Source organism: Chelonoidis abingdonii, chromosome 19 (genome assembly GCF_003597395.2).
Source record: "Chelonoidis abingdonii isolate Lonesome George chromosome 19, CheloAbing_2.0, whole genome shotgun sequence".
Taxonomy (NCBI): Eukaryota; Metazoa; Chordata; order Testudines; family Testudinidae; genus Chelonoidis; species Chelonoidis abingdonii.
Window position 1 is genome coordinate 30,416,107 of NC_133787.1, and position 17,832 is coordinate 30,433,938.

A 17,832-nucleotide genomic window follows, 5' to 3' on the forward strand; every position below is an offset into this window, starting at 1 on the left:
GGAGCAAAACGGGAATGACTCCCGAGTCTAATCCCTCCTTCATGAGTATTGAACACTGTCAGTCATGCCTGGTTATAAGGTGCAATGTCTGCGGCTAGTGTACAGAGAGCCAGCCACTCATTGCGATCCCGCAAAATGTGAACTATCAAGTCTTCTTGGGGTCCCCTGCAACACCCCCCGTTGCTTCCCTGCTCCCGCCAACTTCTGGCTACCGTTGCAAGTCCATTTGTGTGATAGTAATTCAAGATGCGAGATCAGAACACCGACTTTTGTGACTACTGAGGGGGAGCGCCTCAGGCAGCTGCTATGATACGTCCGGCGTACAGAAAACTTTTCTTTCACAAAACATGGAGGGGGGGCTGATAGGCTAGCCCGTTGCTACTGAGTTAAAACGCGTACTTCCACTCGCTGAGGGTCTGACATCCCTGCTCCTGGACCAGCGGAGTCAAATATTACCGGCTGCATGCTGTGACGGTCCCTGGCCCGGCATCCTGATGATGTACGCTTCAGTCTCATACATCTGCCGAGAGGGAGGGGAGAGGATGACTGCTGTTCAACTGCAACAGCATCGGGTCTACAACAGCATGCAGTAAGACATAGGGTGACATTGAAAAAATTCAAGATGATTTTCCACTTTCTTTCATGAGGTGGAGGGGGTATTATGAGCATAACCTCAACACCCTGGCATGTGTTTGCACATACAGGCGCTTGGGTCAGCCGATGCAAAAATGCTTTTACGAGACTGCTGGGGCTGTGGGATTAGCTGGCGTCCTCAGTCCCCTCGCTCCTCCATGGCATCCATTTTGATCTTTGGCTTTCTGTATACGCTTGTCCACGCAGACTGTGCCGTGGCTCTGTTCATAGCCTGGCAGATTTTTTTTCAATGCTTTGCATTTCGTCTCTGTCGGGCTCTGATACACAGATTTGTCTCCCTTCCAGCGATCAGATCCAGTATCTCCGTTCGTCCATGCAGACTCTTTTGGTTTTGGGCTGACCTGCCACCCGGCGATCAGGCTACGTGGGCAATGACGGCAATGAAATTCCGAAGTTCGCGGGTTTTCTGTCTATCCTGGCCGTGCATCGGTTCAGATTGCTGCTCCAGAGGTCAAATGGTGCACTGTGGATAACCGCCGGAGGCCCTCCGTTGTTTGTGGCCACACTAACTCTAATCCGATATGGTAATACCGATTTCAGCGCTACTCCTCTCGTCAGGGAGGAGTACAGAAACCGGTTTAAAGAGCCTTTTATATTGATATAAAGGGCCTCGTTGTGTGGACTGGTGCAGCGTTAAATCGGTTTAACGCTGCTAAAATTGGTTTAAACGCTTAGTGTAGACCAGGCCTAAACCATATCCCTTAGAAAAACATTTCATCTTGATTTTAAAATGACCAGTGATTGAAAATCCACCATGACCCTTGGTACTTTGTTGCAACCTTTATTTACCCTCATTTTAAAAAATGTGCACCTTTATTTCCAGTCTGAGTGCTTGTCTCCATGGCAAGTTTTCTTTCTGGCTTGCTGTGCAGTAATTATACTTTTCAACTACCACTGCTGTTCTTTTGGAAATACTTAAATTATGTAAGAGTAGTATTGAAGAAGATTCTTCTTAATCTCCTTGTACTTAGAAGAAAAATATAATATTCTAGAAGATGGTCTGATTCATTCTGAATATTAGGAGATTATTGGGCTGTACAAATGGGGACCTTTGTGACAGATCGGTTTGTGACAGATCGGTTTGCTTCAAGTTAGAAAGGAAACCTGAAAGTCTTAAGGAACAGAGAAATACAGACTATAGCAGTGAAAAGAGAACCAAGCACAGCTGTGAAAACAATATAAGTTTAGTAACATAATATGCTCATGCTTACAAAGTCAGAGTTGGTTTCTGCTGTTGTAGAGGCTATAAGTAACCCATCAGAGTGTAAAAGGGAAGAAACATGCATACCACACAGAAACAGGCCAACACTTTTCACTTCCAATCCTACAGACCACTTTAATTCACTTAGTCAAACTTGTTGCTTTTACTCTATTACAAGAGGAAAGCATCTCTCTTTTGCAGTTTCTATTAGTTTGTTATTTTTATGTTTAAACCACCTGTGACGTAGGGCTCAATAAAACTTGTGAAGGTTCTAAATCTAAAATAAAGTACATTGCAAGGATTTATAATCTCAAGTCTTCGAGAGTACTATTACAGGGTGAGGGAGAGTCAAAAGATGTTTTTGAGAACTTTCCAAAAGGTTTAGGCTTTTAGACTGGGGAGATTGGAGAGGAAGGCTGGATATCTTCTTTGTGAATGTTTTGTAGTTGATGTCTGGGAAAGAGGTTTTCTGAATATGGAGAAGGTCTCCAGACACCTGGTCCTAGGTATTCATAGGTGGTTGTGTGAGCATGCCGAAAAGTTGAATCAGAATCACTACTATTTAGCATATTTTAGCTTTCATCTTCTCTTCTTTAATTCTTTTATCTCTGTATTGGGTAATACTTAGTTCTTATGAAGACTTAGAGAATTTTAAATTGCTTAAACATTTGGTTCAAGTTTGTCAGCATTAGTTTGTGGGATATTGTGTAACTAAACTTTGCTCCATTCTCTCTAAGGTTGCTGGTTTGATTTAAAGCAGACCTACTTTTCTACCTACTAAGTAAATGCTATCTTGATTGTAACTAAGTGAGCATCCTATCAGGGAGTGAAAGGGTATGAAGAAAGTGTAAGGACTACTAGTCATTTAGTAAAAGACAACTTGTTCTTTGGAAGCTTGCTACTTGGATCGTGGTTCCAGGAGTTCCAGTGGGGGGAACTGTGACACTTCCCAATTAAAAAATAACAAAAAAACACTACCACCCCTGACATACTGGCCCTGTAGAGTGGTAGCAGGGCAACGTGCTACCCTAAAGAAGACCAATGTGTAAGAGCAAACTCAGGATGTTTGTTACCAAATTCCCTCAGTTTATTGAAGTTCTATTTATTTTCTATATGCCATCCTATTCACTGTTCTATGGAGGATGGCCCTTGTCTGATAGAGGCAATGTTCTCAGTTAGGTCTAAATCGACTTTGCGCCATTGGATTGAATAGAGTTATACTGACTTACACTAACTGAATGTAGGCCAGTGATGGTAGTCAACAACTAGCAAGATGGGTACAGTGAGTATACAGGGGAAAATCATGGCCTCAAGATAGAGTTATGAAACCTAGGACTCTAACATGTTAGCCCTCATGTAAGGTTATGTGTACTGAAGGGGAGGTACTGAAGAGGCTTCCACTCCATTCAGAATGACAAGGTATGTCTACACTGCAATAAAATACCTATGGCTGGCCCAAGTCAGCTGATTTGGTCTTCAGGGCTATAAAATTGCAGTGTAGACATCTGGGCTTGAGATGGAGCCTGGGTTCTTAGACCCTCCCCGCCCTCACAGAATCCCAGAGCCCGGGCTCCCTGCCAAGGTTTGTTGTCTACAATGCCCTGTGAGCCTGAGTCAGCTGACATGGACCAGTCACAGGTCTTTTATTGCAGTGTAGTGTACCCTGGGTGACACAAAAATAGTAGTAAGTTCACCCAAGCTGCAGTGAAAACCTTTTTTAAATCAGTAAGAATAAGGCCATGTCCTGAATGCACTATTGGAATTGTCATACCCAGACCATATTTTCGTTAACTTCAATATGAAGGACAATAAAATATTAAGGTTTAGATTAAAAAAGCCTTCTAATTTATAGATGGAGTACTTTAAAGTTCTATAGCCAATCCGGAGCAGTTATGCTTGTTGTTGTTGTTACCAACCCGTTAGGTCAGCCTTTGACAAAGAGAACTATGCCATAATGTTTGTGTTCATGTATTTCTCATTGTTGTTATTAAACAGGATTGTCACTTGAGGGTCAGATTAGAGCTCATTCAGCCAGAGCCGTGGCAGCAATAGTAGCCAGCCTCAGGTCAGTCTTGCCTCTTGAGATTTTCAGGGTAGTCACTTGGAATTTATTGTATAGTTTTACAAAACATTATTGCCTCAACATTGTACTACATAGAGAATTTAAATATAGTGTGGTTGTACCTCAGCATGGATTCCTTTTGAGCGCACCATTCTCCTTGCTATATTTTGGGAAATATCTTTTTCTTATCCTATGTAGTAATCTTATTTTGTAAGTAATTATATCCTTAATATGTGTATATATTATGGGGTGTGTGTGTGTGTGTATATATAATGTACTGCATATTTTTGCATGTGGTTTATTTCCTCTTGTAAAAAGAAAAGTCACTATTAACTTACGTTAATGCAGTATATTTCCATTCTGTTAGGGGCATTCTTAGTTTTGTAACATCAGAGCAGGCCATTCTGTCATTTGCAGCCCAGTGCAAATCAGAGGGTCAAAGGTGCTACAAATATTGATGTACTGCATCTATGTTTCACCCCAATTCTTCCTTCCAATACCCTCTTTTGCTTATTACACCAGTATTGGGAAGCACAGATGACATAACATCTGTGCCACCAGTCGATTGCCATTTCACTAGGATTACCTGTTTTGCTGGTTAAACCATTTTTAAAGCTAGATGTAGTGCTGTACAAAGTGGACTTACCTCTGTGGAGGGTATACCCCATTGTGTCTCTTGCAAAAAATTACCCTAGCAGGTTCAAACTTTTCAAAATAACCATTTAATTATAATTGATGCTAATGGTATTGGGAGTCCTGAGTTTGAAATTGAGTTTTAAAGAAACATCCCTTCCCAGAGTGTTGCTGCAGGGGCAGAGTTAAGATGTTCAGGTCCCTTAGCTGTGCATTTCCATACTTTAAGGTGCTTTAGATTTCTCTTATATGTAAACTTACCTCTGAATTTCCTGGATTTGTGATGCTTGTTTTGGATATAATTGAAACATCCTTTAATAGTTTACCCTTAAGTTACTGATATGTAATCAACATTGTAATGCAATTTTTATATAATGGGCTAGGCGGAACTTTTTTTTCTTTTATAACGTTCAAGTCTTTTAGTTGTCAGCACCGCCATTACAATTACTGTCCAGGGTTTGTATTTACTCTAGGCTGAAAATTAACTTGTAACATTTGAGTCCAAAAGCACATTTTGTTGCCAAACTCCAGTGGTTTTGCTGTTAATAAATTCAATATGGAATTCCCAGACTGGATTAGACCAAAATATTACCAAAATAATAGAAATTGGTGTGATTATGTTGTGTTACTCTGACAAACAAAATATGCATGATTTTGCAGAATTTTAAAATATTGTGTGCAAAATTTTTATTTTTTGGCACAGAATTCCCCCAGGAGTACTAAATACATTTTGTTTGAAAAAGTTGTACCTTTTTACCAGGTTTGAATTTGCTACCTATTAATTTAATAGACTGTCCCCTTGTTCTTGTGTTACATGACAGGTAGAATGTAAGTTTCTATACCAGTCATTATTTTATATACTTTTATCATGGCTGCTGATTCATCATCCTTCTAAAGTAAACAATCCCAAACTTTTCAAAAGCTCTTTATGTGAGAGTTTTTAACCAGGGCTGTGATCATTCTCGATCCCCTTTTAGTTCTGCAATATCCTTTTTGAGATGGGGAGACCAGTACAGTGCACAGTATTTTAGCGAAGGCCACATTGTTGATTTGGAGAATTTTGTAATATCTTCTATATAAATCTCTGGCTTTACCTGCGCACTGAGCAGAAGTTTTCATTGAGCTGTCTACAGTGACACCCAGATCCCTTTCTTGAAGTAATACACCATACAGCATTCTAAATTAGCTGTATCAATAGGTTAGATTTCTCCATCCAATGTGTATTACTTTCTATTTATCAATAAATTTCATTTGCCAACTTCATTGCATTGCTAATTTACCTAGCTTGTTTTGATCTCCCTTAATTTCCTAGACCTGATTCAGATGTGTACCCTACATGTGAGAGTTGCATTCACAGCTGGTCCCTCCCCCAAAGGGATTCTGAGGAAATGGCTAGAGGGTACTGTTTCCTCATTAAAGAGGACGATGGTTATTGAAATATTGCCTCTTTGTCTTCCTGATGGCCACATGCTTTTCTTGTATTAATACATCTGCTTGTTCCCACCACTCTCCAAGCTCTGCCAGCCCCCAGACAAACGCCATAGTCTACCACCTTTGCAACACACATCTATATCACTTATCTGGTATATCCCTAGGACCAGTGCTGAAGCCCCATCCACGCACGCAGCCCTCTCTTGCCCACCCCCATGCTGCTTCAGTTCTTCTGCATATCTTGCTCCTGCTCCCTTACTTTCACCACACTTGGGTCCTGCTTTTTCCACTACTTCCTCCACCCCCAGCTCTTGCTCTCCTGCATCTGTCATTTTCTGCTTCCCACCCTTAGTTCTTCTCCTTACCCCATCCTTAGGCCAGCCTTCTGGATTCTGCATCTTGTCCCTGGCTGTTTCTGAGGGTGCGATGCTGGTGTGTAGCACAGGATGGGCTTTGGTGGTTCAATGACTAGATTGCAGAGATGGTCCTTGATTATCAAAACAAGCTATCTTCAGGGTTCATATTTATTCTATAAACATTGGGTGAAATCCCATTAAAGTCAATGGCAAAATGCCCATAGATGTCAGTGGAGTCAGGATTTCACCTATTCCCTGAGCTGAAATCTGGCATGTACATAAATGGCTGGAAGATAGTACTGGGGGAGCCACAATTGTTCTGTCCTCTCTTCCTCTCCCTACTTCTGCTGGCACCATTGTTACATACTAGTGATTGTGGAGGTAGCACCTGGCCACCACCACCTTCCTTTCTTTCTGGTGCTCTAGGCTTTTAGGTAACACATTGTTGGATAGTTGGATTATGACTTCAGAGGTATGCTTGCTAACCATCCTTTTCTCCACCTATCTTATTTAAGTGACCCCTATTATAGTATCTGCATGCTTCACAATCTTTAACATGTACTTATCCTCAACACCCATGTGGGGTAGAGAAGTGCACTTATCTCCATTTTACAGAAGAGGAACTGAGCCTCAGAGAGACGAAGTGACTTGGCCAAGATCATATAAAAAATCTGTGGCAGAGCAAGGAATCAAATCCAGGTCTCCAGAGTCCCAGGCTTGGCCCCTAAACAGTGGATTATCCTTCTTTTCTACCTCTGTACACTCTCTAGTTCACCCTGAAAAACTTCTCAGTTACTAAGAATCAAGATTGTTTCCTTGTATTGTGCTTTTTTAAAAGTAGATTTTTTTTATGGGTGATTTAAAGGTGCAATATTTCTCCACTTTTGCCTAAATCCTGAATTTTTTTTTTTTTTTTTTTGGTTTAAGATAGTTTACCATTGATTGTTATGTTTGTGTGTGCAGGGTAAAATTAGCTAAATTGTAACATGTAACTTTATTATTTCAATTTTAAACTTTGTCAGACATTTCATATTTTTTATAATAAGAAACAAGTTATTAACTGAAAATGAGAGGTGTGGAGTTGATTATTTTGCACAAAATATGGCAGGGTAGACTTGGCTAAGCGCAGCTACATTTAGCTAATTAAACTGGTGGTCAGCTCCACATTGCTAGTATTACAATACAAAAGAACATGATTCTCAAGGGTTCAAACCAGATTTTAGCAATATGTAGAGCTATTAAAATTAGTACTTTTTTGTAAAACAACTAACATATGGCTAGCTAACAATGTTACAATACAACACGTGCCACGTTTGTTACATTTTAAAATTACCCTGCTGTATGTGCTCAAAATGGAATTAGGAACAGGGGAAATATCCTCTGCATGTACTGAAGGTACATTCGTGCACATACAATGAATTTCCCAGGTAATTAAAGTTGCTTAGTACAATGAATGCTTTGAAAAGAGATGCAGGAAAATTGCTTGGGCTTAAATACCATAAGTATGTAATTGCAGAGAATGGTATACATTTTTTTCTGGTCTTTGTTGTTTCTATAATCTGTTATACCCTATGTTGTAACTGAATTTTTTTTTGCCCCAGGGCATTTTTGGGAGTGGAGGCAGCATAATTTAATACTTTTCCCTGGTAAACAACTTTTAAAAGGAAAACATGACTATGCTTTAAGCTACATCAAGCAGGAACAAATAGCCTCCCTTTCTCTGTGATTTTCTAATATGTTCATACTCAAATTATTGGGCATTACGATTTGATTCTTCATGTTCTAGTTTTAAGCTTTTCTAATTGGAACTCATTAAGTGCTGTTATGGTGAGTTGCATCTTTCAGTTAGATGGAAATTTCTCTTTCATTGTTACAGTGCTCCATAGCAATAGAACACCCAGTGAATGCCCCACAAACACAAACCAACTTGCCCCAGGTGGAACCCTAGTTATTGACCCAGCCCTGTGCATTGTAAATTAGGCACTCTGCACTCGCAAGGGCAGGTTCTCAGATGGTGTAAACTGGCATAGGCCCATTTCAGTTAACTGTAATAAGCCATGGCAATTAACAGCAACTTGAGGCTATGTACCAGTGTCTTGATACAGGCCCTAAACAAATAAAAGGGGAGTGGGTAGGAAAGATCAGCAAGGGAAGCAGGTATCTTCCACTGGCTAGCATCTTTATTTCTCCACACTGTGTGCATTGGACGTCCAATCCTGCCATAAGTGGCCCTCATATCGGTCAATCACAGGCAAGCTCCAGATGTGTTAAATCCATCCAAGCCTATAGGCACACCTGGGCCCCTCTCCTCATGCCTTTCTGTGCTGACTTGGCAAACATAGCAACATATGCTTCCATTCAAGGCTTGATGCAGCATTTTAAAGAAACAACAAAACTCAGCTCTTCTGTTAATTGTGGGTAGGAAAGAACTCCATAATTTCAGATGAGTTTATGATCTCAGTTTTGAAGAGAGAATCTGGTCTGAGTTATGATCACCGATAGCACTTATATAGCACTACTGCAATTCTTCATGTATTGTGGGCTTTAAGGATGAAATCCTAGCTCCACTGAAGTCAGTGGCAAAGCTCCTATTGAAATCAGTAGGGCCTTGATTTCACCCTAAGTGCTAAATCTTCATAACTCTGTAAAGTAAGAAGTGGGGCTTCTAGGTACTATGGTAATACAAATAAATAATAGTAATTATCCTCATTTTACAAATGAAGAAACTGAGGCAGAGGAGTTAAGGTGCTATACTTGTAAGAGCACATGTGGAGTTTTGCATGCACCTAAGTTTTGTGATCCTAAAGTCTTGCGGGCATTTACCTGTATGTAGACTTGACTTCCATGTGCATGCTAGGCATTTGCTGGGCACAGCTCAAGTACACTCAAGTGTCCATCACCTTTTTCATGTGTGCCCTTACAAACATAGGCTCAAGTAACTAGAACAGTGGAGATGCATATTAAAGAAATTCCTAAGTTCCTGTCTGCATCTCCCTTGAAACATGAGTTTATACCTCTTGCTAGACTCATCTTTCTCTGATTGGAATTTTTTTTTTAATTTTTATTTTATCATAGGATTTGAAACTGCAAAGTCTCTTGCACTCCATGGTGCCTATGTCATTCTTGCCTGCAGAAATATGTCAAGAGCCAATGAAGCTGTGCAACGCATCCTAGAGGAATGGGTAAGGGGAAACACATTTTTTCAACGCTTAGCAAATTCTACCATCTTCAAAACAATATGCAATTATGAGGTTGTTTTGTGAAGTGTACGCCATTTAATAAATGTTGTTTGTCACTTATCAGAATTCAAGAAAACAGCTTTCTTTGTACTGCAATAATCACTTCAGTACTTAAATGTGTTTATAGACGGAACAAAGGAGCTGTGCCATTTTATAATGTGTATGTACAGTTAATTTTAAGCGTCGTCATACTATGCTTGGAAGGTTACTTTAATACTAAAAAATTCAAAAGGACTAATCAGGCACATGCCACTGATGACAGAAAAAAGAGAATTTTGTAAGCATCTAAATGTGTGCTTTATTATTCCTGAAATTGTCAGTGTAATGCCCTTGCTACCCTAGTCACTATTACTTTGAGAGTTTCATAAAATTCTGCCTATACGGTGTTTCAAGGAAATCATTTTTGTCTCATAAATACTTATTCTTCTTTGAGTACTGTTCCTGTGGATGGTCCACTTCAGGTGTACGTGTGCCTCTTGAGCCCTTGATTGGAGATTTTCTGTTAGCATTGTCCATTTGGCCTATACAACCTCGTGAAGTGCTTAGAGGGTACATAAGGCTATGCAAGTAAACTGCCTTCCATTCCTCCTTTAATGCCTGGGCCTGAGACAGAGTTCTAGTGTATCCACTTCATGCATGCCTCAGCATGTTTTGTAGTTGTTGTTTAAATTGTTTAGTGTTTCTAGTAAGTATTGTTGTTAGTCTAGAATTAGTTAGATAGTTGTGAGAAGTTTGTCATCTCTTCCTTTTTTTCTCTCTCATTTTTTTGGGGGAGCTTATTTGGCCTGGCTGGACATGGCTCACTCACTGGTTTTCAAACACTGTCTTTCATGTCGGGAGGCTATCTCAATCAGCAACAGTCACTCTAAGTGTATCCATTGCTTGGAAGAGTCCCATATCTCCCAAAAGTGTAACTTTTTTGCCTGGCGTTAAAATCTAGAGCTTAGAAGAATCAGGAGACCAAACTGAAGCTGCTGCTGATGGAGTGCTCTCTTCAACCTGTTTCTGAGTCCAGTCAGGAGACCCTCACATACATCTGTCTTCAGACAGATCCAGTGCCCCCTTTGACTTCAGCTAAAGTCTCTAGCCTAAGAAGATGAAGATCTTGGAGGACTAGGGAAGACTCCTAAGAAGAGGAGCTCAGTCTCCCACCATAAGGAGTCAGCTCCCAAGAATTCCAATCTCGTGCTAGGTCTATAATATCAGTGGCCTTTGCTTCTCAACTTGGTACCATGGAGGCAAAAGTCTCTTCCTCTGGTACTGACGGAGCAGGGAGATCCCGAAGCACTCTAGAAAAACACCACACCAGCGGGGCCCTAGTACCATCTGCCTCCAAATTGGCACAGTCTATTTCAGACTTACCAATGGTGCCTTCTCAGTCGGCTCCATTGGTACTGACGAAATCAAAGCACACACCTTTGGACCTGGCACCTACACACTCCAAACCAATGATACCACCCAAGTCAGCTGCTGTGTCGGTACAGACCCACTGGTACCGCAGGCATTCGATTACTTCAGAGACTTGTCAGTGTTAGGTGAGCTGGAGTCTCCACTGCTTATGGGTACTGAACAACTCTCAGTACTGAGACTCCAGTCTCTGATTTACCAGTGTTTCACAGTACCGCAGGATTCTCCACCTGTTTCTACTGGGGCCCCTCCATCAGAGAACATTGAGGAGGATGAAAGAGACGTTCAGTCACTCTCCTCCTTATCCCCTCCACATAATTACAGAAACACGTACTTTGACAAAGACCTTCAACCACATCAGGGATTGTGGGGTCAGTCATGGGTATCTCCCTCTTTCCCGTATGGACCTCCCCAGTTGCTATACTGTGATTCTTGGATGATGTATCAACAGCAATTTGCCAGACCTCTGGATCCACTGCACCAGGAAACGATGATCACACGGTCTTCTTCCAACTTCAGGAGACCCTTTTGAGGAAAAGAAGGCTAGGGGATGGATGAAGAGGCTACCCCTCAAACTCCTATTTTGTCTTCATCTCTGGGCCAAGCAGTCATGCCTTCACCACTGTAGATGTCTGGTAATTGTAATCAGTTCCAGGACCTTATGAAGAGGGTGGTGGACACCCTCCACATACCTTTTGAGGAGGTTAAAGACTTACATCACAATTTCTTGGATGTTTTGCGGTTGGCAACGCGCACTTAGATTGGACTGCCCATTAATTAAGTGCTCCTGGATCCAGCAAAAACTGTGTGGTGCACTCCTGTTCCCATCCTGCCAACTTGTAAATGGGCAAATAAGGAATATTATGTTGTCCCCCCCCTCCCCCCCCCAAGACTTAGAATTTTTGTTTTCCTATCCCCACAAATTCCCTGGTGGTGGACAGCATTTTTCCAGGTCTCTTCCTTTTATGACAAGGACTAGAAAAGGTTAGACTGTTTTGGATGGAAGGCCTAACTCTTTTGCAACCCTCAGTTTGTGATCTGATATTGATCAGGTGATTGTGGGCAAGTATGACTACTGAATTACAACAAGTTTTGCATCCTTTATCCTCCCATTGAAGATATTCAATAGAGAACACTTCCAGGCTAACATTAAGGAGGGTCAGTTTTTAGCCCGAACCTCTCTCCAGGTGTCCTTGGATGTTGCAAAAATGGACAATATTTGACAAACCTTAAAGACAAGAGCGAGAGATGAGAATGTGTCAAGGAACTATATGGTGAAATATTCCTGAAAAGCTCAACTAGAGATGTATCAGGTAAACCTGCCAATAATGGATGAAGGAATCATGGCAGCAATAAAAAGACCGTGAAGGGAAAAGCACTATGTTGTGATGGAATACTGGCTGAATTGTTTAAAAGCATAGGGAATGAAAGTTTGTAAGCCCTGTCAGAGGAATGAAGAATATGTTTGAGACAGCAGAATTGCCAAAAGACATTGCAACCTCTCTGTATATCCAAATCCTCAAAAAGAACAACTCTATGGATTGTAAAGACAACAGAACAGTCAGTCTAATATCGCATGCCTCTAAGATACTATTGTGAGCTGAATAGAAGGAAAAATTGATAAGGAAATAAGCGAACAGTATGTTTTAAAAGGTGGAAAGGGCACACTAAATGCCATTATGAACTTGAAGCTCATATTAGAAAGATCAATCGAAATGGGGAAAACAGTATACTTGTTAAGTATTTCTTTTTATTTGGGAAGTCATTCTACTCATACAAATTACTCAATATATTAAGGTCTGTAGGGACTGATGGATACAAACTGAGTAATAAAACAATTTATACTGGAATCAAAAGACGATTATAATGGGAAACTAAAATGAAAATCTAGTAGGGATCAAGAGATGAGGTTAGGTTTGTATAATGTCACTGACTTTATTCAACACTTTTATCAAGTTTAGATGAAATTTAAGTAGAAGAAGGTATTAAGATGAATGGAAAATGGAATAATATTTGCTATGCAAATAACACAGCACTGTTAGCTGATTCAGAAGAAAGTCTGTGCAGTTAGTGGAGATTGTCATGTGCATATATAAAGAATATTGTCTATGTAAGGTCATATGTGCACAAGTAAAAACTATGGTGGCATGCAAGGATCCTAGGAAGACATGCAAGATGATATTGCATAACATAGTCATGCAGCAAGTGAGACGTTATTGCTACTTAGGAAGCATCGATACAGAAGATGGAAGATCAGATATTGAAGTCAGCACCAGAATAGCAACAGTGAAAGAGACATTCTGGAAGAATAAACACCTGAGGAGAAGAGACATAAATCTGAAGATTAAATTCCGACTCTTAAAACCTTGCATTTGGTCTGTGTTAAATTACAGCTGTGAAACATGGGCATTCAAACAATCAATAATAAAGAAACGACAATTCTTCTGAAATTATGATATTGTAGAAGAAATTGAAAAATATCATTGATAGAGACGTGATGAAAAAGTATTGGAGATTATTGGAACTCGGAACGCTAGTCGGAAATCTTATGAAAAGAGAGATTTGATTTGTAGGGCACATTTTAAGGGCTTCAGCAGGTGATGCATGTTTACGGGCACTGGAAGGGAAAGTTGATGGATGATGTGCTATGCTGGATGAATCAAAAGGACTATTCATCCAGAAGAGTTTAGTGGAGGGTCATACAGAATGTGCTACTGTGATTGCAAACCTCCTGTAATGGAGATGCCACATAAGAAGAATCATTTCTGGAGCCCAATTTCTTGAAGGTATTTTGGATTAAAGCCTTATCACTCTTGGGCCTGTGAGTTCCAAATACTGTATTTTAAGGTTTGTTTTTTCCATAGTTCCTAACTGAAATGGAAGCTGCCTGTTTTCTTTGTTGCAGTACCACCAGTGGAATATCTAAAGGGCCCATAGAAGACTGTGTTTGTGTTACTTTTAAATTTGGCTTTAGATTACCTTCCAACATAGCTGGATTTTTGAGTAGACCCTCATTTGAATTGATTTTAGTCTCTTTCTAAATGTCCATAAGTAAATGTAATTAAACTATTTCAACAGAAGAGTGAAATAACATGAAATAATGGTGAGTGCCTCTTACATATAATCTGCTTTGCACATTTAATTTAAAAAGTACTTTTCCAGAAGTTATCAAAATTCAGTGAAAGCAAACAATTGTTTTTAGTACTTTGTTCAGACAAGAGTACCAGACTGCTTGTGTAAGTACCTATATTACCTCACTGAAAGTTAATGAATTGGTAATTGAATGAAGATTACTGTCTTGGTTCAAATTACTTAAAAAAACACTACATTTATTTATTAACAGTTCTCAAATTCTAATTGTTCAGAATACAATCTCATCTGTAAACTGGGTAGCTGGAGAACCTTCAGTGCATCTTTGTAATGGCTTTGTTGTTGTTTATTGAGAGGCACTAATTAACTTTGATTATTGCACTAATATTGTGGCATTTTGACAGTCGCTCAGATTTATGACTCTGGGAAAATAAACAAATGAAATGCAGGTGCTGGAGCAGAAAGAATAAGTTATTACTGAACTTTAATTACTTGGAGTGTGTAACCAGGAGAGAATTAGCTGGTGAATTACAAGGTGCTTAAAATTTACATAAAATTGTAAGCAATCTTGAGCAGAATTGTGGGGGAAGAGACAACACAGTTATTGTAAATAAAAAGGGAGAAATATATTTGTAATACTTATGCATGTTAGATTAATACTAATATTACAATATTGATACTGATATTTATTTTGTAATACATTTTTATATACATTTTTCTTATATGGGAGTATGGAAGCTTGTTAACCTGAACATTCCACTTTCCTGAACAAAATATCTTGTTAAAGAAAACATGACTTAATGTTGTTCAGTGGAATTCCCCCTATAGGGCAGGAAATGCTGTACTCTGCTGGAAAGGAAAGCTTTTAAGTGGCCACGACCTTTGACTTGGTAGTTTTAGGGGAAGCTATATGATCAAGGGGACTTGGTTCACTTCAGCTGAACTTGAGAATGTAGAACTATATTTGGAAATATAACACCTTAAGGTGCAATCCTACATAGTTTAGCTCACTTTAGTAACTTTGCTCTTGAGAGTAGCCCCATTGAAGTCAGCGGTGCTATCAACGTGAGTAAATTTACTCATATGCATAATGCTTTGCTGGACTGAGTCATTAATCTGCATTGTACAAACATAAATTCTGCATTCCCTAAATTCTCCCATGAAGTAGATAAAACAGCTTTTAAAAAATTCATATTATTAATGGAAATCTGTTATTTCTCTGTGAAATTGTCTATGAATATTTTCAATAATTTTATCTTATTTTTTTGTTGGAAATACTGCATGTGTGATAATTTTAGAAATTTATACTACTGCTTATAATACCCATATAAAAGTCACAAATGTACAATTATGGCAACAAACTTAGTGTGTTTAAAAGAGTAGCAAATCTGTTACAAGTGTTTTTGTCCTATCTAAGGTTTTAGAAAAATGTTTGAGAAATAATGTGATTAAAGATTTGTATCACACAACTCAGTCAACCTGTGGAACTCATAGTCAGAGGATGCTTTAAAGGCCAAAACTATAACTGAGTTAAAAAAGAAATAGATAAATTCATGGAGGATAGGTTCATCAATAGCTATTAGCCAAGATGATCAGAGGCGCAACACCATGCTCTCAGTGTCCATCCGCCTCTGACTTCCAGATGCTGGGACTGGACGACAGGGGATGGATCACTAAATAATTGCCCTGTTCTCTTCATTCCTTCTGATGCATCTGGTATCATCCACTGTCAGAAGACAGGATTCTGGGCTAGATGGACCATTCATCTGACGTAGTATGGCCATTCTTATGTTTTTTTAATATGAATGGATAACTGGGCAGAGTTAAGGCTGTGCGTTCTTCCTTAAGGTTCACGATTCTTACTTTGAGTACTTCCCTTTGCAGCTTTTACATTCTGTTAATGTAGTGCCAAATACTAAGAGTTACTGAGCACTTACCACTTCTAATGAACCTGAGAAGTATTTTGCTTATTTTAAAGTAATCAGGAATGTTCTAACTACCCAGAACATGATTAAAGAAACAAATATATTTGTTTACAGTTTTGATTCTCTTGTATTATGTATTACATATCTAAACATTTTGTGGGAAAAATATAATTCTTGTTTAAAAATATGTGAAGACCTATTATAATATAGAATTCAAAAAAGTCAGTTATGAAGTACAGTATGCTTAAATGAACTTGAGAACAACCTGAGTAATGCCCTTGACCTTCTGGTGTGTTTGATTTATGAGATCATCGTCAATAGTACCATAAAATGTAGGTTCCATTAGTATCAGTAGAGTGCTATCTTTTTTTGTTGGTGTTAGCTTTGTTACTACAAAAGAATCAGTTATTGTTACACAAAAATCAATTTTAGATTATCTCTTTTCAGTGAATGTTGCAATTCTTACATAAAAGTAAGCTTTAAAAAAAAAAAAAAAAGCCATGTGGACTGAAAAAAACTTAACCTAAAGGACTTGAGGATAAAACTAATGATATCCAGGAAAACAAGGCTTGTCAGATCAGCAGTTGCATAGTTGCATGCACTGTAAATTAAAAAAACCACAGGGGATGACTTGGCTGATTGTTGAAGATGTAGAAAACCACAAATTTTCTGCTATTTATATCCAAAATGCTATTTTGTGGAGACTTGTTAGGATATAGATATTCAGGCCTGTCTGCAAAGGCTTATACTTTAAGAATTTAGGTGTATTTTTAACACTTAGCTAGTTATAGAGGTATAAAAGAGAATTAAAAAATTACTGTCTGTCTGTGTAATGACCTTTTTTTACTGAGACAGTTTTGAGGCCTGGTTTTTTAGCTAAGCGGCAGAGGCCAGTCATAAACTGGGAAATGTATGGTTACATTCTTACATTTCAAACTAGTTACATTGAAATAAGGTGCTGTTGGGCTGTTAGGAATATCAGAACAGGATTGTATTCCTATCACTTTCAGAGAAAGAGAAGAGCCTAAAAGATGTAAAAGGAAACTTAGTTTGATAGCATTTTGTCTGGCAAGAACTTATTTATTAATAGCTGGGATGCAAAATCCTTATTTTTGTATTGTTCTATTACTATAGTCTTCACTTTCCTATTGTTTGTCTCTCTACTCTTTCTTTGGTTCTGTAATTGTTTTTGTTTGCTGTATAATTAATTTTGTTGGGTGTAAACCAATGAAGGTGATGGGATCTAATTGGTTAAATAACTATGTTACAATATTAGGATTCGTTAGTTAAATTTCAGTAAAATGATTGGTTATGGTATAGCTAAGCAAAACTGAAATTTTACTATATAGTCTGCAGTCAGTTAGGAAGTAAGGGGGACCGAGGATGGGGATGGGGTAACTGACATTGTTTTGCTAAAGGGGGAAATGGGAACAGGGGATGGGAACAGAAACAGGGACACAGGCAAGGCTCTGTGGTGTCCAAGTTAGGAAGGGGGACACTAATGTTATGCTTGCTGGCAGTTTACCCCAATAAACATTAAATTGTTTGCGCCTTTGGACTTTGGGTATATGGGTAGTGAAAGAAGGTCCCTGCCCATTGGGACTGAATGTCTTCCAGGGAAAGGAAGCACTTCAGTCCACTTGTGAAAGGTTTGAAGTAAGGGCAGCAGTATGGGAAGCTGCCAGTAATCTTTCAAGTTTGGTGTTGTTTCGGCAAGGGCTGCTGCAGTGTTGTAAATTAATTAGGCTGGTTAAAGACAATTTGGCACAACAGGGTTTAAAGTCAGAAGCAGAGTTAACAGATCACCTTTAGAGACAGGAGCTGGACCAGGGAT

The 17,832-nt window shown here is 39.1% G+C and overlaps 1 protein-coding gene across 8 annotated transcripts in view; it reads left to right on the top strand.

Moving 5' to 3' along the window:
- WWOX (WW domain containing oxidoreductase) overlaps nt 1-17,832 on the top strand; it is a 660,294-nt gene that overhangs the window by 37,085 nt on the left and 605,377 nt on the right. For all 8 annotated transcript variants that reach the window (XR_012657285.1, XM_032768123.2, XM_032768125.2 and 5 more), the window contains exon 5: nt 9,413-9,519. Coding sequence is in view for 7 of the 8 variants with exons in the window: in XM_032768123.2 (XP_032624014.1) it covers nt 9,413-9,519 (107 nt within the window). In the remaining variant the exon portion in view is untranslated. The remainder of the gene's footprint in view (nt 1-9,412; nt 9,520-17,832) is intronic.